The sequence below is a fragment of the Lygodium microphyllum genome, chromosome 8 (genome assembly GCF_053477565.2).
Source record: "Lygodium microphyllum isolate KBCC chromosome 8, Lygodium_microphyllum_v1.1.10, whole genome shotgun sequence".
NCBI classification, from domain to species: Eukaryota; Viridiplantae; Streptophyta; class Polypodiopsida; order Schizaeales; family Lygodiaceae; genus Lygodium; species Lygodium microphyllum.
The window spans coordinates 98771488-98797330 of NC_141142.1; the positions used below are offsets into that span (position 1 = coordinate 98771488).

Genomic DNA, 25843 nt, shown 5'->3' on the forward strand with positions numbered 1-25843 from the left:
CATCAAAGACTTTTGATGCTGCGATGACAGCTTCCCAGGCTCGAGAGTGGATTGTGGACAGTGGTGCCTCACGGCACATGACTCCTCCTTCCGATGGTGTTACCCATTTGTGACCTTCGCGTGGGTAGATTCTCATTGGAGACAGCTCTTCTGTGTCTATTGCTGCGCGGGGTGAGATGCAGCTTATTCCAGATGGATGTGGTAGTACCCACACTTCCGAAGTGTTGCATGTGCCAGGCTTGGGGTATCATTTGCTTTCAGTTCATAAGATTTGTGCTCTTGGTCTCTTGGTGGAGTTTGATAATGGTACTGTTTGCGTCCTTGATCGTGGATCGAGGAAGGTTCTCTCTGCAGGGTATGGGGAGGATGGCATCTACAAGTTGAAGTCTTCCCTAGCTCTTACCTCTCTTCTTCTTACCTTTCAGACACAGTCCGAGCTATGGCATGCTCGGTTTGGCCACCTGAACTATGAGTACCTTCGGAAGGCGTCGTGAGGGCCGTTTGTTCGAGGATTGCCAGACATAGTGGTGAGCCATCAGCCATGTGTCTCCTGCATTTGTGGGAAACTGTATCGGGATGTGATTCCCAACAAAGCTTCTAGGCAGTCTACTTAACCCATGGAGCTTGTATCTATGGATCTTTGTGGCCTGATGAGAACCGAGTCCTTGAAGGGAAGCTTGTACTTCATATTGATCGTAGATGGCTACAACAGGATGACTTGGGCCTATTTTTTGACTTTGAAGTTGGAGGCTTTCTCTCACTTCAAGGTTTGGCTTCTCTTTGAGGAGAACTGTTCTGGCCAGCGATTAAAGACCTTGCGTTTAGACAAGGGAGGTGAATTTATGTCTAATGAGTTTGCTCGTTTTTGTGCAGATAGGGGCATTCACCAGGAGTTTACTAATACCTATACTCCCCAAGAGAATGGCATTTTGGAGCGGAAGAACCGAAGTGTGATCAAGATGGCGCGTACCATGATGGAGCACCGATAGACACCTTAGTTTCTGTGGGCCGAGGCAGTGGCTACCGCAGTTCACATCCTCAATCGATCTTCCACTTCGATCGTTGACGGGATGACACCTTTTGAGACTTACTTCGGGACTGAGCCTGATGTCTCATATTTCAGGATCTTTGGGTGTGACACTTATTTGCACTTTTCGAAGACGCAACACGATAAGTTCGAGGGGGCTTTCCGACGACAGGTTTTTGTTGGCTACAGCTCCCAATTCCAAGGTTATTGTCTGTTTGATCCTGTCAAGCGGGATGTCTACACGAGCCGAGATGCGCAGTTCATGGAAGTTCCGGCAACAGAGGGAGGTGAGGAACACCTTGTTCTTGGAGATCCAGGGGAGAGTTGGGCTCTCGAGATAGTTCCTTTGAACCAAGAGTCTTTTGATGGAGATTCTTATTCTGATTCCGAGTCTTCACTTCCACCGGCCACCCTCGAGGAGACTTCCTTACCATGTATATATGCATGAAGGGTACACATATACACGTAGTCACGAAAACTCCCATGCACACTTTGAACTATAGTAGTTTATACTTTTTGTAGATAACTTGCAATAAGGAAGATAGAATCAACCATAAAAAACACATAAGTAACATGCATATCAAAATACATAGATAACAGAGATGGGACTAATCATATTATAGAAATTTTCTTTTATCTACTAGCTTATTAAGTCACTAGCTACTCATATAATTTATGGATGGGTCTTTAAAGCTTTGCCATGCCCTAAAACACAATTTGTAGTTGCTTTCGTTACTTCAAGAACCAGCACCAATTCTTAAAGAAAGGAAAATGATTTTAAACATCACACAAATCTTGATTGCTTGAGGGTCTTCAAGACCAAGTACCTTAGCGATGGTTCTTTTGACAAGCACAAGGCTCGCCTTGTTGCTAAAGGTTTTGCTCAGCGCCCAGGCATTGATTTCCATGATACTTTTGCCCCCACTGCTCAAATGGTGACTATTCAAGCTGTTCTTGCCTTGGTTGGCATTAAAAACATATATTTTTATAGAGAAAGCCATAGGAGATGGCCTGTCTATCAGCTAGATGTGAAGTCGGCCTTTCTGAATGGTTACTTGCAGGAGGAGATCTATGTTGAGCAGTCTCCTGGCTTTGGATTCCGGATGGGAAAGTTTACAGGTTGAAGAAGGCCTTGTATGGCCTCAAGCAGGCTCCGCATGCATGGAACGAGAAGATTGACTCGTTTCTTTAGTCGAAGTTGGGATATCGGCGCTCCAAGGCTGATCCGCAGCTTTATGTGCACGCTTTCGAGGTTGGTTGTGTGTTGTTTGTGTTATATGTTGATGATTAGATTCTGGCAGGGGATCATGCATAGAAGGTCCGAGAGACCAAGACAGATTTACATTTGGCATTCGAGATGACGGATTTGGGGCTTCTTCATTTTTTCTTGGGTCACAAGATTTATCAGTCTTAGAGGGGGATTTTCATCTCTCAGCAGAGGTACATTCAGGAGCTCTTGGTGACTTTTGAGATGGAGACTTGTTGGCCCATTACTACTCCTATGGATCTGAATTGGAAGGCCACTTCACACTCAGATTCTTGCATGATGGATGCTTCACGCTACCGTCAGTTGATTGGATCCTTGATTTGGCTTCCCAACACTCGTGTTGATCTTTGTTTTGCTATGGGTCTTTTGGCAGGGTTCATGATTGAACCCAAACAGGTCCATTGACAAGGTGCCTTGAGGATTCTTCGGTATTTGAGGGGGACTTCTGACTTAGGGATTTCTTATTCCACAAGTACAGATGCTTCTGATCTGGTTCTTGTATGTTGGAGTGACTCGGATTGGGCTGGCGATGTGGACCATTGACGGTCTACTACATGCTATTGTTTTACCTTGGGTGCATGTGTTATCTCTTGGAGTAGCAAGAAGCAACCAACGGTAGCCCTTTCTTCTACTGAGGCGGAGTATCGGGCTGCGTCTTCCACCACATGTGAGGTTGTGTGGCTTCGGAGATTGTTGGAGGAGCTTGGCTGCCCCCAGACTCGTCCTACTCTTCTGTGGTGCGACAATGAGAGTTGCATTGCCTTGGTACGGAATCCTGTATTCCATGCTCGGACGAAGCACATTGAGATCCAGTATCACTTCATTCGGGAGAAGCTTTTGGATGGGACGATTGATGTGGAGTATTGCAAGACGGAGGATAATCTTGTAGATTTGTTTATGAAGGCGCTTCTTCGGCAGCATTCCAGATCCCTTAGTCTTTTGACTAGTCCAGGATCTGAGAGGGGGTGTTAGATAGTCATTTTTTGGACAGTTGGTGGACAACGGAGTATGGCAGTGCCACATCAGCAGACTGCGCAGGTGCCACGTGGCATCTTCGATTGATGTGGAGTATTGCAAGACGGAGGATAATCTTGTAGATTTGTTTATGAAGGCGCTTCTTCGGCAGCATTCCAGATCCCTTAGTCTTTTGACTAGTCCAGGATCTGAGAGGGGATGTTAGATAGTCATTTTTTGGACAGTTGGTGGACAACGGAGTATGGCAGTGCCACATCAGCAGACTGCGCAGGTGCCACGTGGCATCTTGCCGTCGGACAGTTTTACTGCACAGCCAGCCAGTTTACTGCAGTTAGCTGTATTTAATGCAGCCGACCTGGTGCAATTATTTCCTATTTTTTGGCTATTTATAGTTGGTTTGTGGCACACTTCAGCATTCATTCATTTTCAGATTTTGATCTTGAGATCTGTTGGCTGAGTGCTCGGGCTGACGGAGATCGAGGTCATCAAGTCGGAGGCATACGCAGATATTTCCTCCGCCCCCTTTATATTTCTGCACTCTTATACAACATACTACACTGCAGATTTTCTGCATTTACACTGTCTCCTTTTCTCTCTCTCTCTTCTCTCTGTGTTTACTCTCTCTCAGTATTTGTCCTACTTTTCCGCATCGCTGCACTCTGACACATGCGAGCCACTCTAGCTATAGAAGAGCAATCCTTCTTAGATGTGATGTAATTTCTCACACTTCTAGCAAATCTCCTTGTTGTATGGCTGAGATTTAATAACATGCTTCTCAAGTCAACTGAGAAACCCTAATTTTTGCAAAAAGTTAGAGTTGCACCAGTAAAGTAGGATTGAGAAATATCAAATCTACTGTGGGCGAAGAGATGAGCAACAAATTAGGGCTGAGAAATTCTCAAACTTCTCTACGAGAGATGCTTGCATACCAACTACCCTACTATTCCACCCCTAGAAAGTATTATAGATTAGTTCTCTTTGTTATCCCTAATGGCTCAAATACTCACTCTCAACCAACCACTCAATTCTTCACCTCCAATCTGTCCCAAACAATCCAAAATGGGAGAAAAACAACCTAGCATGGAGAATACACTTGCGTGCAATCTTAAATTGTCAAAAACTTGACATGTGGCAAATTTCTATTTTCACTAAGATTTTCACATGTAAAAACGAGCTACATTGCCCTTTGGCCTTGCCCTCTTTAAAATAACATTAAACGGTTTCCAATCTCAATTTTAAATTCTTGAACTCTTTGAACTTGAAAGTGTTGAAAGTTTTCATAAATCTTAGTTTAAGATATTAAATCATGTAAATCTCTAATCCTCATGACACGAAAAGTCATTTCCAAGGGAAAATTCAATGAGATATCCCATTAACATCTATCCCGCACCCACAATTTCTATCAATGTCCGCCACTACCTAAGCTAGGATCATCTGTCACCATGACACATTCAACTTAATTTTACATGTGTACAACTTAAGTATCATTGATGAAGTTTCCAAAGAGTATTAAGTAAAATATTTACATTCTTATCGCACTTTGTTCATTAAACCATTAAATTTAGGTGCCCTAGCCCAAAACTTTGACCAACGCCCAAATTTAATAAATTAAAAACGAAATGTTGATTCTTTCTAGTAGATTAATAAATGTGTGCACTATCATGAGGACAACTGTTTTTTAGACCTCACTTAACATGTGGATTAATTTTTAATCACATGGTTAAGTAAATGTTACACATGAGAGGTGTAACTAGGGTTAGAGTAAATCTATAAGCTCGAGACCCAAGGAGATTAATTGATTAATGCCAATCTAAGGGTCATTAGAGGTTGGGGACTACTCCATGTTGCAAATGGCCTAGCCAATTTAATTGTGGATTGGCACATTTAATTTTGGATAGGGTTAGTAGGGCTGAAATTAATTTTCAGGATTATTTAATTTTGAAATTAACTAAATGATTGGATAATGCTAAAAAATGGGTTTAGAAGGTTTCCACTTTGGCAAAACTGCCCATGCAAACTGAGAAAGTGTTTTTGGCGGCTGGGAATCAGCCATTCAATTAGTTTTATAGCTTGGAAGAGAGAGAGAGAGAGAGAGAGAGAGAGAGAGAGAGAGAGAGAGAGAGAGAGAGAGAGATGCTGGTCCATTTTCTAATTAGAGAACAACAATTTGCTGTAGAAGACAACCATTTGAGGGCCTCAGCAGTAGGGGACAACAAGGAGTCACCTTCTAGGGGCTAGCAATAGCATTGCTGATCAAGTGACAACAATTTGGAGGTGCTTGGCAGTAGATGACTACATTAAATGCAGGTTGGAGCAAGCATCAGGCAGAATTTAGGGTTTTCTCGTGAAGAAAATCAGATTTCTATCTCATCTTGGCTTTCTTTCACCTTCTTCAATCCATTCTCAGATCTCAATATGTCTTAGCCATTTTGAGCAGATCTCAGTCAAATTTGGTGGACAGCAGAGAGATCTCTGTTGTAAACCCTAAAATTCTGCAGAAATTAGGATTTGACAGCCACCTCGGGGCCCATGCCAATTGGTGGAGGCATCATACATCGAATTCAACTTTTGAAATTAGTGTAATTGTCAAGAAATTCAGATGCCAAACCATTCATTGTAATTTGGGGTAGCATTTGGCTAGTTGGTGGTTCCATTTGTGTAAGTCCTGGGTGAAAAATCAAGGGGCGATTGGACCAAATTGAATGTTGATTCTTTGTTACAACAAAGAGGCTTTTTGGAATAATAAAGGAGATTGTGAATCTTAGCTTGTACTTATTTTGTTAGCAATCAAGTTAAAGAAAGACCGAAAGGGGCGCCATTTTTGGGGCCAACAAAGTGTCCAATGTTAGAGATTATTAAGGTAAATTGTGCATTTCAATTTATGTTTATATGCTGATTGCTGTAATTAAGTGCTTAATCAGGAAATTACCACCCTCTCCAAGAAGGAAGGTTAGTTTCACTCTAACCTTTTTGACAAGTTCCTTCATCCTTCTAAGCCATTCTCGGTAGTTTGAAGGTGGACAACAATGCTTTTGTTGTCAAAATTCTAATTTGCAGTAGAAATTAGGGTTTCCCAGCCACCTTAAGATAACATGTCCATTAATTGAAGACCTGTTGATTTGACCAGCAGCTGTAATAGCTAACATTGCAGGTGATCTGAAGTGGAAAGCTCATCCATATTGAAATCTAGTGCAGTGAAATTGGGCTTACGTTCTTAGTCAATTCCCATCCACATACAAGTATTCTTGATATAATTTGTACTTGAATGTGGTTAGAATCAAGGGGCAAATTGTATCTTGATGCTGTTGGTCATATATGAAAGATTGAGTGTTGGAATTTGTTGATAGAGATTAGCCTATATGGCTGTGTACTATGATTCCAATACAAGTTAAAGAAATACTGCAAGAGTGCCAATTCAGGGCCAATTGGGTGTTTTTTGTCCAAGATTAATGTGGTAATGTATTTGTTTTAGATTTATAGATTTTATGGTTGCTGTAAACGAGTGCATTTTAGGGTTCCACCACCCTTCGGTAAAAAGAATGCTGGTTTCAAGGTTCCATTGTTAAAATACATCAACTCCTTCAAGTAGGTGGATCTGAGGCACTTGATTGCAAGCTAGTGCATTTGCAATTTACTGAATTTGTGATCAGCTAAGCACAAATCAGCAAACTTGTCTTGGGTTTGAGCAATGGTGATGCACCATAGGCTGAAAGATCATAGAGTATTGAAAGGAATGCAGTGCTAGATCTTGGAATAGGCACACAGGATGGGCAGCGTGCTGAGAATGTGGGATTTGATCATGAAGCGGGTCTTTGAGGCCCTCAAATGCTGATAACCAGCAAGGGAATAAGTAGAAGCAAATGTTGGCAATTGGGCAAGGGCAACAAATGCATGGCAATATTGGAAATGCCAATCCGATGACTTTTGGACAGCAAAGTATACATTCTAATGTGAGACATCCAGGATATTGTCGTGGAAAATCCATGTTTCATGCAATGGCTGGTCATGGTACCACGTCTCCTTGTATACACGGTGTAAATGTTTTTGTTACATAGCGTGTAATGCACGGAATGTATGGGCAAATGTATCTTGAAATGGTTGGTGATATACAAATTTCTATCTACGGTCGTATTGGAACGGTCCGGTCCACAACATACAAATAGGAATGTTTGGCAATGGATTTGGTGCTTCTAGTATGTTTGATGTACATGAGATTGGGGCTAGTCAACTAGATGTAATGTTTTATGCTGGTTGAGTTGGAATTGCAGCAAATGTATTAGTTTTGCAGCAATGTGGAAGTTCAGAGGATCTCTTTGGTCCTAAGGGGAAAAGGGTAGAATCTAGTGCAGGTTTTGGGCCAAATGAAGTTAGAGGTAAAGTTTCCACATGCTACTTGGTAAATCTTAGGATTGTTTCACCTATGCATGGATGCAAATGGGTGGAGGGTGACTTGGCAGATCACCTTGAGTGTTGCACTTGATATGTTATAGTTGGAGCCAACAGTGGATTGGGCTCATTTAGGTTTCCGAGTATTGCTTGATGCTCAAGGGGGAGGTTGCATCTCCACTTCCTTATAGTGATGGACAACTCAATTATTTAGTGGATCTCGGATGTATTGAGTTTGCATCCAAGGTAAGGATGCTAATACTATTTTTGCCATTGGGATCACTATTCATTGTATTAGTCAACTGTGATTTGGTATGTAGATGAGTATGGTTTGCACCTATGCTCCAAAACTACTTATTTGCAAAGTTGCTGACATCTATGGAATACATGGAATGTAAATTTGCATGTATGTATGAGACACATGGATGGTATGCAATGTATGTTTTAAAATGATGCAAGAGAAGTACTTTTGCTCGAGTTCCATATGGCTTATGGCTGATGTATGCTTTAAACGATTATGATGTGATACATCATTGCTATAAAGCATTTCTCAGCTTATGCATTATTTTGGCTTGGTGGTTAGAATAATGTTGGGTTTTGGCATGTGGATGCATCTCTTATGGTTCTGACAATGTTATGATTCATGTGTGAGGATTGTAATTTGTTCAACTGATAGGAACTTCAAACATGCAGAGGATATGAGCATGATTAAACAAGAAGTGCACATGTTGTCTTACTATGTTGCAGGCATGTATTTGTAGTGGTGACTACTGCCTTTGTATCATTGCTAGGCATTCGAGGGTGATTGCAAGGATGGGAAGTCTATCACGAGGATGTGAATGTTGAACTTAATGCTTTTTGGACACTTAAGTTGTGCACATGTGAGATTAAGTCGAATGTGTGTCATAGTGATAGATGATCCTAGCTTGGGTAGTGGGGGATATTGGTAGAAGTTGTGGGGGATAAGTGCCAATGGGGTGTTGAGGACAGATCTTGGTCAAGGATATTGAATTTCCCCTTGGAAATGGCTTTTCATATTGTGGGGTTTAGAGAATTAAATGTTTTGATGTTCGAAACTAAGGTTCATGGAAAGCTTTAACATTTTTAGGAGTTAGAACTTTAAAATTGAGGCTTGGCAATTGTTTAATGTTATTTTAAAGAAGGCAGGGCCAAAGGGCCATGTAGCTCATTTTGCCATGTGGAAGCCCCAAGGAAAATGAAAGTTTACCGAATGTAAAGTTTGGGACAGTTGAGGGCTGCATGCAAGTGTCTCTTCCATGCTGGGCATCCTCCCATTCTAGGCTGTTTGGGGCAGATTAGAGGGTGGAGAATTAAGTGGCGGGCTGAGAGAGAGCAGATAAGTCATTGGATCAGCAAAGAGACCTGATCTACAGCACCTTCTAGGGCTGTAACAGCAGGGGCAATTGCTGTGTAAGCATTTCTCTCACGGGAATGTAAGAGAAATTTTCTAATTCTTGTGGATTCTATCAAGTAAGCATACGATACATTCATAATCTGAGGCCTAGCACGTGGCCCTCTGATGCTCAATGTAGAGGTTGCTAGGGTCTCTCCTTTCCCATTCTAGTAATACCATCTTTCAATATTCCTTCCATGGTAAATATAGAGATGCAAAGACATGACATGATGTTCCATTTGTTTCATGGAAAATGATCTTTCAACATTCCATCACGATTCTCACAAAAATAACCTGTTTCCTATAACATGGATCAATAATCCTTGTTCCAAGTCATGGGTTTTGCAATCTAAGAGTCTCAATTTGAACTATAACATCTCATCTAGTGCAATGCTTGAGCTACATCATTCTTGTATTTGAATTGTATTGATTTTCTTTTGGTTTCTGTGAAATAACTTCACATGGACCATGAGATTTGGGCATGCCTTGCAAGTCTTTACGAGATTTGTGCCTTTTCCTTGGACCGACAGTGGATACGGTTGCGGTAGTTTTTTGTTTGCCAATTCTCCTACCTTGATCAACAAAATGCAGCAGCCATAGATTGAGAATTGAGATTGTGTCATGTGGGAAGGACATTCTCTCTAGCAGTAAAACTATAAATGGAAGTTGCACTCTCCCTTTATAATCTTGAATTTATAACTCATGGTAAAAGTCATGGATAATGAGAACAAAAGATACAGGGATATATGCACGTAACTGTAGCAAACAGATGGGTTTTGGAGGGGGACCAAAAGTTTACTCAATCTGTTCATAATTACAGTGCAGCACTTTTTTGGCTCTTCACTATACTTTGGGATGTGAATCTATAGAATTTGTTCTGTCCACAGTTTTCAAGCCCTTGTCTACACCTCCCACAATTCACCCTTGGAAGCTCTAGCACTCTGTACCACCAGCAATGCTCAGCCCATATTCTACTTTTGAGCCCTCATGCACTCATTCTCACATCAGTAGACCTGACATTCTAGCTCCTTTCTCTCTTGCTGTTCCTTGTTCACTGTGAGTTTGTGCGGGCGTGTGTGCAGCTGAGTATTGACCTGTCATTGGTATCAGGGTCCTACCTTCTGTGTCACTGCCACTCAGCTTTTGAATTGCCACCGCTGCCATTGAGCCTTGAGCTCGGCTACTTTCTTCCTCACCTGCTGTTGCTCCAGATTTGTTAGGCTGCACGTCTGCTAAACAGGTTGCCAGTTTTGCTCCTTAATCTGCATGACAACTTCAGCCATGCCTGGTTGCATGGAATCTCCTATCTGATAGGTTGTCTCAGTTTGCTTGTTTCAATGTTGTTCTCAGCCATGTTATCTGCCTGTCTTCACTGCCTGCCTGCACAAGATTTGTCACCTGCCTATTCACGATTTCATGCTGCCTGCCTGTGACACTTGCCCAACCTGCATGTGTGGTGAGGCGCATACAATGAGACTGCTGATAGTCCTGAGAGCCTGCACATTTGACGAGACAACAAACAGTCCTGACCTGCATTTGTCACCTGCCTGCACAAGATTTGTCACCTGCCTATTCATGATTTCACACTGCCTGCCTGTGATGCTTGCCCGACCTGCATGTGTGATGAGGCACATACAATGAAACTGCTGAAACTGCTGATAGTCCTGAGAGCCTGCACATTTGATGAGACAGCCAACAGTCCCCACAGCCTATTCCATGTCAAATTCAGCGAGAAGGCATGCAACAAGAAATTGAAATTAAATCAACCTTAATCATTATTATTCTAACAAAGTAGACCCCTATTTGCATGCAGCCTCTTCACAGGCATATATTTTGGGATTTTTCGAAGTAGACATCAATTTCCACTCTATATCTTCAAAACACATCCGGGCTTTTGTCCAAAACCTCTAAATTTCACTGAAAATTTTAGCCACCGATTTATGCAAAATTTCTTAGTCAAAATTTGGAGGTTTTCACTTTTGAGCCACAATTTGACCAAATTTTCATTATATAAATTTGGGGCTTTTGTGAAAATTTTCCAAATCCACCGACATTGATGCAACTTGTCATGTTGCATGATATTCAAGAACATTGGAATAAATTTTGCTTCGATCTTTTGACGCTCAGCTTCTCCATCAACATTCAAGCCATAAAATTGTTTCTTTCTTGAGTTTCCCTTTCGATTCCTTTTGTACTGCACCTGCATTGGGACTTTGGATAGCAGTTGGTCAAAAATACTAGTAATTTGCAGCAAGCAATGGCTGCTTTGAATGACTTGCTCAACATGTTTGGCAATGATGACAAGTTGGATGGGACCAACTATCCCAGGTGGGCATACATGATGAGATGTGTCTTCGTTGAAAAATTAGCTTTGGGAATACATATTTGGCATAGAGAGAAGGCTTGCAAGCCCTATTACATAGCATGATGCAAGTTCATCTAGCTCGTCTTCATTGACTAGCAGGTCATTAGCAACAAGTGCTCCTCTCACAACTGATCAATTGCGATGGGATGGACGACATGGGCAAGCACATGCATTTATTGTACTAGTGCGTAAGAGACAAGTCATTCTGCATTTGTTTCTTTGACATGTGAGTATCCATCAGTGGTATGTAATGAATGAATTTGAGAGGAGAGAGGAGAATGAGCTGAAGAGAGAGAAAGAGAAGGAAGAAGAGAAATGAAGACTAGAAGAGGAGAGAGAAAGACAGAAAAGAGGGGAGAAAAGGACGAGGAAGCCATAGAAGCTTGAGATGAAGGTGAAGAGTATGTTCTTGATGATAATTGGATGCTCTAAATTGGGACTATTACACCTTATATACCTTGGTCAGTGTGACTGGGTGTCTAATCCCTAGTTCCCATGTATCCCACTCGTTATAATCCATTCCCACCTTGAAAGTTTTTGCCCTAAAAAACAAAAGACAACTAGAGGGGATTGATAGATAGGCTTAGGGAGTGGGGTGCAAGGTATTATTCCGAGCCATATTACAATGAAAATGGGTGGGTAAAGACTAGGGACAGCATGCTGTCCATTACAGGCCTAATGAGGTAAATTGCCGTAACTTTTGATAGGATTCTCCAAATGGGGCGTGCCACATGTCGAAACGGAGCTGATGATGTGTACTTTCAGTCCATGTAAGAAGCACATTGCTGAGATTTGAGCAAGTACAAAACTGTTCTAAAACAATGTGCAGTCTGCAGGCAGGGTGTGGTAAAAAATGGACAGAACTTGCTAGTCTTCAACTCGTTGGGCATCTTGGAGGTGAGGAAATTCATTGACAAAAGTGGCTGGGCGTTAGGAGGCTTCTTCCAAGGGTAGGCCTTGCCATTTGACGAGGTATTCCTTGATGGATCGAGATCTTAAGTGTTTATCTTGTTGCCCAATGATTGCCTCAAGGATATATTGAATGATACTATCTTCATCTGGGGAAGGTTTTCTACATAGTCTACTGAGGTGCCAATGAACGGCTTCAGCTGGCTGACATGAAAGGCATTGTGAATCTTGATGGTAGGGGGAAGTTCTAATCGGTAGACCAAATCACCAACTCTCTTAAGGATTCGGTAGGGGCCATAGAAATGGTGGATCAGCTTGTTATTGCTGCCCTCTTTGAGAGTGGAGTAATGGGACTTCGGTACTTTCAAGAGGACCAACTCCCTCTCTTGGAATTCCAAATGCATTCTTTTCTCATCAGCATAGAGTTTCATGTGAGTTTGTGCCTTTCAAAAATCCACCTTGCATTGCTAAAGCAGGGCTTGCATGTGATCCAACTCTGCTTTGCTCTGAGGGTTGATCTTATCATTGAATAAGGTTGTAGGATGGGGAAACTTATATCCGTATAATGCCTCAAAAGGGGAAACCCCAATGCTAGAGTGGGTGGAGTTGTTATATGGAGATTCAACCAAGTGGAGCCATGTATCCCAAGTATGTTGTACATCATGGCAAAAGTGCTGTAAGTATATCTCATGCCATTTATTTACTCTTTTAGTCTGGCTATGTGTCTAGGGGTGGTATGTAATGGATAGAGTAAGCTTGGTGCCCATAGATGTGAAAATTGCCTGCCAAAAGTTACTATTGAACTTGGCAATGACTTGTTGTAATCCACACAACTTGAATACATACTCCATAAACTGAGTGGCCACCTGAGAGGCAGTGTATTATATCTTAGTAGGGATAAAGTGGGCAGCTTTGGTGAGGCGATCAACTACCAGGTATATATTGTTCCATCATTTCTTTGTGAGGGGGAAAACGCGTGATGAAGTCCATGGTGATATATGTCCATTTTCCTCCAAGAATAGGAAGGGGCTGCAAGAGACCAGGGAGCCTAAGTGTGCTGTCCTTGTTTTGTTGGCATGGAATATATTTGGTCACAAAATCCTTGACATCCTTGCATAAGCCTTTTCACTGAAAGCTCTTGGCAATCCTATCGCATGCTTCCCATGAATACTGCCTTGAATGCACAGGGTGCTGGGGCTCCTAGAACCCATTCAAGCATCCAAGGAGATGGGGCAAAGGGAGGTGGTAGTTAGGTGGGATGTCAAATCAAGCGCATGGGATGGGCAATCGCTTGGGTCAAAGGGAAACCCATCCTCCGGGTCATAGAACTGCTCGTGGTCTACATCCTCAACATGCTTCTCATTGTTAACAGGTAAGTTATCCTCATCATTGTGCCAATCTTCCATTACATACACGCTATGAACTTTGACCTTGGTTGTCTTATAAGGATATTTGGAGGCATGGTCGGCAGTGTACTTATCCCCACATTTAAAAAGGGGGGGGGGGGGAATTTTATAATGGGAGGGAGGTGGGGGGAAAAGGTGATATGGGGTGGTGGTGTCTCACCCCACCCACCATCTGTCTGCAGGTGCAATGGCAGCGGGGAGTCTTCAGCCTTCTGCGGACTGGGCAAGGTGGCTTGGAGGGGTGGTAGGCCACATGGCCTCCCCCTCATCACAAATTGTCCTTCCGTTCCTTCACAACATCTAGGGAAATGAACCTTTGGCCACTTGAGCCATTGGTAGGTGATGCATTGGAGTGCTGATTTTCAGCATTTTTACTCTCAATAGTAGAGCCAAGTACTGTCCAAAAAGTGCCCTGTTTTCATTCAGCATGGAAGGGGGGGGGGGGATAAGTGGGTAATTTGGGATTGCTAATAGGCATGGAATTGTCTGTAAAGCCACCCCCATATGGGCCTGACCTGAATGGGGTGTGTGGTTGTCCATAGCCTTGTTGAAAACTCTCATTCTTGCAGTACTTTCTTGCATATCTTTTAGCCAATTCAATTTCATCAATTAGTGTGGTGGGCTTTTGAGCCATGACATCCATTGATAGGCCTGGTTCCAATCCATAGATTACTTATGCAATTTGGCATCATCACTAATGCTCTCCACATATATGGTCAAGTTCATAAAGTGATTTGTGTACTCTCATATAGTGAGATTACATTGGTCAAGGGTGTACCATCGTCTTGCCAATCGCTCTTTTTCCAGGAGGGACACAAATACTTGAACCATATGCATTTTAAAGTCTTTCCAATCAATGAATTGATGATTCTCTAGATTGATATAGCACCACCATGTGTGGATAGAACTCTAATTTGGATGTCCATTTTTCCAAGTCTGATGGCGAGGGAGATTTCCCATTGTACTTAGTGAGAAGGATCTTGTCACTTAGATCATGAGGGCCTTGCTACCCATGGAAACCTTTCTGTCCATATATATCGTGATGGCCATACATACCTTGTTGTCCATATATACCATGTTGTCCATTCATCCCCTGCTGCCTATTATAGCCATGTTGTCCATGCTTGCCATGCTGGCCATTGATACCATACTGTCCATGATGGGGTTGAGCCATATAAGTTCCATTGGGGCTTTGAGGGAGAGTAGGGGAGCTTCTACCAATGGTGGGAGAGGGTCTCATTGGAGGGTTGGTTGCATGGGTGATGGGGGAGCTCAACGGAGGTTGGTCATGAGCATGAGAGGGTTCATCAACTTCATAGGTAGAAGGGAGAATACCCTTGTTTTCAAGAATGCCCTGTGAACCATGTAGTGGCTCTAGTGGTGGGGGCCGTCGAGACTCGCGCTTGGATTCATTCGCCTTTTCTTGGGACGAAGCAGTAGCTAGCTGAGCTACAAGAGTGGTGAGTTGCTCCAGGGTGTGTTGAGTCCCAGAGTTTGAGGGGGCCGTTTGCTCAATTGCTTCATCAAAATTTGACATCATTTGGGGGTGGTTGGTAACCATGTCATTATGCCTCTCCATGTGACAAAGCTCATGTTGACATAAAGTATGGTTGATCTATTAAGCTTTGTGACAGAAAATGATAAGAAAATTTTGCAATTGGATTTCTATGTCTGTCTTGCAGTGATTTGCACCCTGTCCATAGTGACCTCAGTGCACAAAAATGGCCATCAATTTTAGATCGTAGCTTTGATTGGAGAGATTTTTGATTCAAACCGGAGGGGATGAAGCCCTCTTCGAGGTGAGCTATAGGGTTCACTCCCAAGTATAATACATAATTTTTTGTACTTGGATCTTTGTGAGGGATTGCGTGCGACTAAAAACACAGTCTATCCCTTTATGCAAATGCACTGTATGGATGGCTCATAGGCTGAGGGGCCTGAACATAATCATAACAACATCTTGGGCATATTGATTATAATCCCAAATACATTTACATGTCCATCTTCTTTGTCATTGTTGCATAAGTGGAACTTATGCTATACATCTCTTCTGACTGCATACACCTCAAGTGTCATACATGGGTATCATAAGCATTGAAAGGGTGTCCAAAAGAGGGTTATTCATCGGGAGTGGTGGTGACAATGGGAGGGATCACCGAGAGGTAGGCAAAGTCTCCCTCGGGTTGGGTTGTGCCCCCCTTCAGGGTCTAAAGTGGTAAGGGAGGGTCACCTCTCTTTTGGCTTACCACTTCGCTTGGCGTGGGCCTTTTTCCTCAGCCAGAGTATACATGGCATACATTTTTACTAAGCAATCAGCATGAGATGCATTGAAAAGGAAACATTGAACCATTTCATGAGATGTAAGGATGAACGAGAGCTTGGATAGGGATTACCTTGGCAGTCCAGTGACTCATTGGCTGCTACTTACTCTTAAAAAAAAAAAACCAAGGCTTATTACTCGCTTGGGATTAGTCCAAAGCACACAAGATCAGGAAAGAGTTAATGTTAGCAAATGAAATTGATTTAGGATTAATCATGATGCATTGGGAAGCAAATGGGGCATTGATTTTAGTGGGTACATGCATACAATGAAGGATTTGAACTAGTATAGCCTTTGCAACTGTAATCTCTCCAACAAAAGGAATCAAGCTCAACATGTGGATTAAGATGAGAGACTAAGATCGGATTGGCATACCTCTTTAGTGTTTGGGGAAGATAGTTGAAGCATGATCCATCATGATGCCAATTTCTCCATCAAGCAAGTCTGATTGATTAGAGCATTCCAATGGATGAACCTTCAAGCATTTGAATGCTTCCATTGATGATGGGGGCTCCCGAGCTTGTACCCAAGCTTAACCTTCAATAATGGAAAGCTTTAAAGAGAGCTTTCATGGCTGCCCACAAGAATCCCCTGCATGCTGAACTCCATGTCTTCAATCCGCATAAGAGGGGCAAAAGGGCTAAAAGATCTCTTGAGGGATGAGCTTCTAGATGTTGTGGGTTGATTTGGGAGCTTGGGCTGAGCTTTAATGGCTGTCCCAAACAATGTACAGTAGGGTGCCTCACCAAGAAGGAAGGCCAGCAAGAGGGGGAAGGAGGTCAAGTTTGCCAAGGGGGAAAGACATTTCATGCTCTAGGGACTCCATTTGCACCTGGTCCAAATGGGGAAGAGCAGGGACTGAGGAGGAGGCAGGGGCAGCTCAGTGCAAAATGCACTGCACGGTCAGTGTGACTGGGTGTCTAACCCCTAGTTCCCATGTATCCCACTCGTTACATGGTAATTGTTCAATGCTTGGTGATTCATGCATCTCTTGGCTAAGCAAGAGGCAGTCTACAATGGCCACATCTAGTTGTGAAGTTGAATACAGGGTGGCATTAGTAGTCACCTACCACTCCTATCTATACTATCAATTAGAATGCCACTGCAGTTGTGAGGAACCTAGTGTTTCATGCTCACATAAAAACATTGAGGTGCATTATCATGACGTCAGATAGAGGCTCCATGCAGGAGAGATTCACTTGGTTTATGCTCCTATGTGGGATAATTTGGCAAATGTATTTGTTGAAACTCTTTTGAGAGAAAGTTTGAATCCTTCAGCAAGGCTTTAGGCTTACTACCATTTGGGGATTGGTCTGCCAATCCCTATGTATGTTCACATCATTCACTCTAGGAGGGCTTGTTACATTATTGTGTTCTTTTGCTGTTCTAGTGTGAATGCTCCCTTATCCACAAGTACTTTTTACCTTCTATTTAGAAGGCTTTTTCTGTGGTGTGAACACCCGTTTTGGGAGTGGTACGATAGTACCTTAGGGGTTGTACTTTCATTCACTCATTCTCGCATTAGTGGATGCGACATTTCAGCACTCTCTTCTCTCTTGCTATTCACTGTGCATGTGTGCGCGTGCAGCTGAGCATTAAGCTAGCGTAAACTCCATCTTGTAAATTCTTTTCTACACTAGATGAATTGTTATTGCCATAGTAGAACCACAAATGATGTCCTTTTTTGGATTGCTTTTTGCAATAGGAATGTGGATAGAAAAGTCAACTAAAATGAGCATTACTAAGGATTCTATGGGTTGTGATTGTTGTTTTTTGGTGGATTTGATACTAGTTTTATTCTTGTTTTTCTTGATATGTTACATTTGTGTGTGTGTGTGTGTGTTTTTTTTTTTGGTTATTAAGAGGATTTATATCGTTACTTTGTAACATGTAACAGATATAGAGCAGTTACAAGTGCCTATTATAGAGGTGCAGTTGGAGCAATGTTGGTGTATGACATTACCAAGCGACAAACATTTGACCACATTGCACGCTGGCTAGAGGAGCTAAAGAGTCATGCTGATAACAACATCGTGATCATGCTAGTTGGTAATAAAACTGATTTGGATACCTCTAGGGCAGTCCCCACAGAGGATGCCAAGGAGTTCGCTGAGAAGGAAGGGCTATTTTTTCTGGAGACATCTGCATTAGAGGCTACCAATGTTGAAAGTGCTTTTACAACTGTGTTGACTGAAATCTATCGCATAGTCAGCAAGAAGTCTCTGGCAGCCAGTGCAGAATATGGCAATGGTAATGCAGCATCGTTAACAGGGACGAAGATTGTAGTACCAACAGAGAGTCAAGATGTCCAGTTGAAGAAAAAGGGCTGCTGTGCATAATTGGCTTCAGTTTAATGTTTACAGAAAGTTACACAGAGTAGTTGAGGCTTACAATAATCCTTGTCATTCAACCCGGATCGTGAAGAGCTGCCCAGCAGTAATAGTGAGTGAGCATCTGTAGTTGAATGCAGTTTTCAGATGTGTTGTGGGTACAATTTCTACTGTCAAAGATTAAGGTACAGATGCTTGTGGTATAGCTTGGGTCGCTGGAGTGTTTGAAAGTCAGCAAAGCCCTAAGATATGTTAGAACAATCACTTTCCATATATTCCTACACTTGTAAATTTGGTTTAATGGTTCAAGATGATGAAAGTAATCGTAGGGGAAAATGCCGAGATGTATCATTTGTTGCTGAGTCACTGTAACAAATGCATTTTGCAGAATACATATGTTTTTCTTTATTTTCATGCAGCTTATTGCCTTATTCCATTAGAAATGTTTTGGAGCTGCTGTTGTAGTCTGCTAAGAACACTGGTCATGCCTTGTATCTAGCATGGCTTTCATACGTGCTTTCTAGTTTTGGTAATTAAACCTTACTGAGTTCTTTGCTTCCTGCTTCACTTCCTGCTTCCCTTGCCAGGTCTTTGGCCATACATGCAATTGATGTGAGGAAGATGCCAGGTGGAATGGAGTACTTTAGGCTTATTCCATATGGTTGTTATGATTGCCAAGAAATATCTGACATAGCTAGTGATTTAAAACTTCTTGATTTATTCTTCAAGCAGTGGCGGTTGTCCATGTGATATACTGAAGAATGACTGTAGCTTACCTCTGAAAACACTAATGGCAGAAAACCAATGAGTGGAGTCTAGAGTCAATGGCAAAGGGGGACCAAATACGGCCTTTTTCATGTTGTTAGTGACATTTTACTTGATATAGTGATTTTCATGATATCTTGTCACGCATGTTATAGATGTGTCCTGAGGATTGCCAGCAATCTGCAAGTCATCTTTACTACCTTTATTCTGGTCCTTTAGGAAGTTCTTAGCGCACAAAGCAAACCAATTTTGCTGGAGGGTGCAAGTTGAGGAACACATTTAAGCACAAGCAATTCATCCACCTCTAGGGCCAAGGACCAAATATTGGAACAACTTGCTTCGTGTTGCTGATTCCCCCACCTGCAAGGAATTAAGCTGTGGTTCATTTTCTTCTCTCTTCCAAAGCATGCAAACCAATCCGACCAAGGTATGGAACATCAGCAAGGAAACAAAGATCTCTACCTTTCAGGAGTTCAAGCCTCCATTCGCAAGAGGGTCACCACCAGCTATCATCTATTTTATTTTCCATAAGGCCCAAGAAGCCTTACAACTCTGTATATAAAGCCACAAAAGTCCCATAAGTTTGCATTGGTGTTCTCCACTTGTTGCATCGTGTGTTTTCTTTTGCCATGGCATAATCAACCTTATCGTTCAATCCTCCTAGAAATGTTATCTTATTTTTTGGAATACAAATATCTAAGAAAGGTTGCTACGCTTTACCTTTTGAAAAATGAGGCCATTGTAAAATTCTATGAAACTCCAAATTTGTTTGATTTGTGAAACCTTTGTTTCATTAGAATTTTGGATGTGTTTGGAATAATTCTCAGAATAGATACTAGACATGCTCAATTTAGGGTATGAAAATTAAGTGGCATTGAGGTATATTGTTCATATCAAAGTCATGGTTCTACTTTCAAGGTTGTATACTTGGTTTTGTATAAGATTGTTTAGTAAAGATGAAGGAAAAAGTAATGTTGAAGTCTAGAGCTTTGGCACTTCATGTGCTCAAATATCCACCATATGTACACCTAGCTTGTTGGCAAATGGATAATGTGCGCTAGAAATGGCTAACAGTTGCCCAAAATAGCTCTCCAACATGTGCATAGTATATGGTCTAATGGTTTAAAGTTTGCACTTCAGTCATGAGTTCTTACATTCAAACCCCCTCGTGTTCTCTCTTTATATTTTCTTGAGTTTTTTGTGCCCTTCCTAAATTTTATAATCTTAAGATTGGAAATTTTTTGTAAAGGGTTTTCGAACGCTTGGATTATTTGTAAGGGAGAATTTTTTTTTAGCAAAGGGGTTTGAAAGCTTGGGAGGGAGACTCAAGACAAAAAAAGAGTATAAAATCTAGGAAGAGATTAAAAAACTAGATTAAACATAAGGAGAGAACATGAGGGGCTCAAACCCATGATCTCACGACTAATGCGTAGCCTTTCAAACCATTAGACGATAAATTGTGCACATGTTATTAGGGATACCTTTTACGATTTATTTGGCAACCCTATTTTGACATGCGTCAACCCTTCACTAGGGTGTTGGGTTTACTTTTGCAAGTAGCTACCATAACTTTTTGAACATCTATGATTCAATTTCGACTGTTGATCCCAACTCTCGAGGGTCTTAAAGACCTTGTGGGGGATAGGTCTCGAGACTTATAGCCTTAGTCTACATCATGCTCAAATATTCTCTATTTAGTCGTGGTTTGCTCTCTCCTTTAGATATATTCTCTCTTCTTTGTAACTTGATGTGTTTATTGGGATGACAGGAACTTTGACAATTTTGCTACATCACCATATGTATGTATGCCTGTGACAATTAACATATTTATATGTGATGCACATTTACACATATATTTCTTTTTTGTATTGATGATATGATACCTAACCAACCATTGTTTTTTATCTCCATCAATGATAGCATTAGTGAGCAACAAACATCAACATGATGTCTCATTGATTGCAAGGGATCTTAGTAAGTACCTTGTTTTTTACATTCAAAAGATCATTCTTTGATACTTTGATTTTAAATTTGAAAGATACTCGAGCTTTTCTTTTTTTTGTTAATGCTTAAAAATTCATATTATGTTTGACACTTTCATAAATGTGTTTACAGGTTGGTTAGATTCACTTCAATCCAGCACTTGAGAATTAATTTATAGAATCATGAGGCTCCATACTTCCCAATTATTTGAACATGAGAGTGTGCAAAAAAGATGGCTCAAAGTTTCAAATGTGCACATTGATCTTATACAATAACATATTTTGAGATTATAGAGCTTTATCTTATTTGGGTCAATCAATGCCACTTCCTTGCTCAAAAATTTGGAAGTACGCTTGAACTTATTTGTTTGCAACTTTACTAATAAACAATGATAATGAGAGTGGCAATATACCTTCAAACATCTCTCCTAGGTGACTTGTTGTTGGGTGCTATGGATTGATGTAGCATACAAAAGAGGTGGGGTCACTTGCCCATCATGCAACACCATTGATAGCTAAACATTGCACATCATCATCCATGTTCTAGACTTCATCCAATGCCTTCTAACTTCAAACTAGCTACACACAAAGTTGATCAATGTTATGGACATATCACTTAGTGTCATTAGAACTATGAATGCAATTGCCCATGGCATGTTTAATGGGGGGGTCATTGCTTGACAACCAAATAATATCTCATATGAGAATAAGCATTGGAGCCTCCTTAAATGTGTGCTCAATAAAAAATTGCAAGATTTTATTTGACCAAGTCAAACATATTTAGCTAGACATGTAGAACATCCACAGAATGAGGTGTTTGCCAGAAACATGTCTAAATATGATAATCTTAATTGAAACGGTTTTATCCATTAACCTATTTGGGGATTTTGAGTTGCCCAAAACAAAATTGTACACTCACTCTTATGTTGCAAGGGTTTTAGCCTAGTCTTGTGCTACATGTGAGTAAACTTTCCTGGTCCTTATAAGAGTATGAACCCCATCAGCTACTCTAAGGCTATGTATAATAAGTTGGAGATATCTCTAATGACATACTAGAAAAAAAGGTGATACGCTACTAATTGATTCAATGATGTCATGATCCATAGATCTCATTCTTAATACTAATGGAAAATGTGGTGGTATTATCATTAATTGTCCCATAGTGGCAATTCATGGCTTGATAGTTATGTAATGTGGGGAGAGAGAGAGAGAGAGAGAGAGAGAGAGAGAGAGAGAGAGAGAGAGAGAGAGAGAGAGAGAGAGAGAGAGAGAGAGATGAGATGATATATTAACGTCTACAAAAGGCCAAAATGACCTGTGAGACCATGAGTTACAATCATGTGTATAATGGTACCAATGTCTGGGAAAAATATGTAGCACAAAGTTTTCTATTTTTTAGAGAGAAGGATATTTCAGCACTCAACATGATCACTAAGATTGAGGAAGGCATGTTAAACATATGTTAACTTTGTAATTGACTACTTTCGAAAGTGAAAGAATTGAAGAAATATAAACATGAATTGATTTATTTGGATATGTAGCACTAGAAAAGAACTCATTGGAAGTGTACCTAGTGAATTCTTTACAACCATCTTTAGCATTTAATGTAGAATACACAATTGAAGCTTTGGTAAACTCAAGGCATGACAAGTTATACTACTGAGACTATGGAACGTTCAGAGTGTTGAGAAGGATATATGAAACATACTAGTTTATGAAGGCATGGAAATCCATTGGTTTCATAAATGATGAACGGAAAAATCCATAGTACCAAGTTCATGGATATTTTTCTATTCATACAAGGCATGGAGGAAAATAATACAATATAACATAGTTTTGAATGGTTTGTTTTAGAGAAGAAATTCTTTGATATATATAAAAAAAGAAAACATATTAAATCTTGAACTATAGTTATTGGCATAGTGCAAGGAGGGTTATATTATGTTGATTCTCATCCTATTCCACTTTTTCTTTAATCCAAAGATTGATGCATCCTTGCATTGGTTCCTTTGTATCAACATTTGAACTTTTCCTATGTCTAGCTCATCCTTCGAAAGCCTAGCCTCCTTTAGGCTTATTATAGAAAATTTCTAGATGACGAGTCCTTCTCGATAGGCACAATCTCCTCAACATCCGTATCTACCTCCTCAACATTCTCAAATTGCTTACATATAATGACCTCATAGTGAAGTCTTCTTGTATCAACTAGTTCTCAATAGGCACAATCTCCTCAACCTCCATATCTAACTCCTCAACATTCTCAATTCTCTTACATGTAGCTACTTCTCAGTGACGTCTTGTTGGATCAACTAGTTCTTTCTAGCAGGCTAGGAATCACACAAGCTTATACATTTCATATATATTACATTTTTGCTTAACGAGTGGACAATCTAATGTAGATATGTACTCTTTTGAAAGATGATATAGATTTTTCTTGCCATGATTAAGGATTTTTGATTCTAGAGCACATATTCAAAGCTTATCGTCCAATGCTTGAACACGTATTGAACTTGTTGTTGATCTTGAGGTTGCTTGATCCCCTTAAGTAGCAAGAAGGACTGGTCATCAAGAGCCATAAAAAGGGGCGGGTTGCCCAAATTTAAGTGGGAAACCCTAACCTTGACCCTAATGTATACAATGTAGAGAGAGAAAGAAAGAAAGAAAGAAAGTTATATTAACGTCTTCTAAAGACCAAAACTGGCCTATGAGACAAATTGTGATACAACTGATGAGGTCCAGCTATCCAAAATAAAAGTGTTGAATGAAAAGCTAAAAACTGGAAACTGAAAATACGGTGCTGCGAGTGTGATAAGTGTCGTGTATGTGTATGTGCGTATGTAGCTCTGGTACTCCAGATAATGGCTACAAAAGGGGAACAAATGTCGGTTGTGATAGGGGAACAACTGTCGGCTGTGATAAAGTGGTGCGATGTGTATATGTAACAGATGCAGGGAGATATACTATCCTGGGATGTAGTAGCAGTCGTCGAAGTCGCTAATAGCAGCTGATCCCTCCTGGATGCAGGATGTGGTACATCGACGGTGGAGAAAAAGCAAACTGGAGATCTGAGATCCAATGTGTTGAGTGTCGTCGGATCTCAGTCTGCTGTCGATGTAGATCAAGAATCCTCAGGATCTCCTGTCGATGTGGTTGTGGGGTCCGAAACCCACGGATCCTCGTGCGACGTCAGGTACGCTGGTCCTCAGCCTGCTGTAGTGTGAGCTCGGAGGTCTAGCTGGAGGCTGGTGCAGTAGCTCTCACTCTGTCTGTCTGAAAGAACTGTGTAATAGTCATCTGGGTGGGGTGGGCCCCTCTCTGACTGGGACCCGCTGTGTGCTCTGCTCTCTGATGTGCCATGCCTCTCCCAGAAAACGGCCAAATGATCTCTGATCCATATCAGTCATACATCCCTGAAGTGAGCTGCTCAATGTGTATCTAGATCTCAACTCTGAGTATGCCGGGCATCTGAGAACAAAATGCTCCTCACTCTCCACCTCTGATCTGCAAAGGGGGCATATCCTCTCCTCCCGTGGGATGCCACTGGCTCTGTCACTCTCAATCATAAGCTGATGTGATGATACCTTGAGCTGTCCAATAAGAACTCTCAATCGATGTGGCATATAGATCTGCATATATCTCGGAATCTCTATGAATCCCTGCTTTGATATGCTCAAGAACTGTGTATAATAATGTGCCATCTTTGATGGCAGTGGCTGTGCACGGTTAACCCATGTCCTCTGTATATAAATATGCCATATCTCCTGTCTGATGACTCTGTTCCTCTCAGAGAGAGAGAGGGTGTAAGTGGGAGCCTGAGTATCATATAGAAGAGGTGGGAGTCTATCAATGTCCAGCCCATGTCTGTCAAACCAAGCTCTAGTCTGTGCATACCATGATGTGGTATCCCCCGCTCGAGCCATCTCTTGAGATGCCATATATGCTCTGTATGCAATGCGATCTCTGTCCATATCCTGAAATCTGTGTAGGAAGCAGACTGTCTGAAATAATGCCTCGACTAGCATGGGCGGTGTGGCAAGCTCTGCTCGCACAATGTCATGTGAGACTGAGGCCTTGCTTGAGCTGATGTATGGAATATAAGAACCTTGGTTTTACCAAGGTTCACTGTCATGCCTCTTTGTATGCAAAAATCATCCAATGCTAATAAATGCTGTTGTAATCCCTGAGCTGAATCTGAGACCAACACAATGTCATCTACATATAGTAAGATATGAACTATGGCTCCACTGAGATCTATACCTCCACCGGCTCACTGTTGAATAAACTCTGCTATCTCATCAATGTATAGCCCAAATAGAGTCAGTGAGAGTGGGCATTCTTGTTTCACACCAATGGTGCTCACAAGGGGATTTGATATACCTCCCGGACATCTGACTCTGCCAGTAACCCGCTCATATAGTGCATAAATACCCCACATCATGTCATCATCCACCCCCAGATCAAGTAGGCGTCTGAAAAGCCTCTCTCTCGGAACCATGTCAAAGGCTTTGCGGAAATCCACAAAGCAACAATACAATCTCTGTTTCTTCACTCGTGTCTGGTCGATCAGACAACGGAGACATTGTGCGTATCCATGCCATACTGCAGGGTCATGTATCGGTGTGGGTGAGCGTGGTTCTCTGATCTGCCTCCATGCCTCTGCACAATCTCTGCTCATAAGAAGGTGGTATATATCCCAA

At 41.5% G+C, this 25843-nt stretch overlaps 1 protein-coding gene across 1 annotated transcript in view; it reads left to right on the top strand.

The window, feature by feature from the left end:
* Window positions 1-18949, top strand: part of LOC148032645 (ras-related protein Rab11A-like) — a 40848-nt gene extending 21899 nt beyond the window's left edge. The window contains exon 2 of the mRNA XM_087683271.1: window positions 17967-18949. Within this exon, the coding sequence (XP_087539397.1) occupies window positions 17967-18408 (442 nt within the window). The 3' untranslated portion in view covers window positions 18409-18949. The remainder of the gene's footprint in view (window positions 1-17966) is intronic.
* Window positions 18950-25843: the final 6894 nt, after the last annotated feature.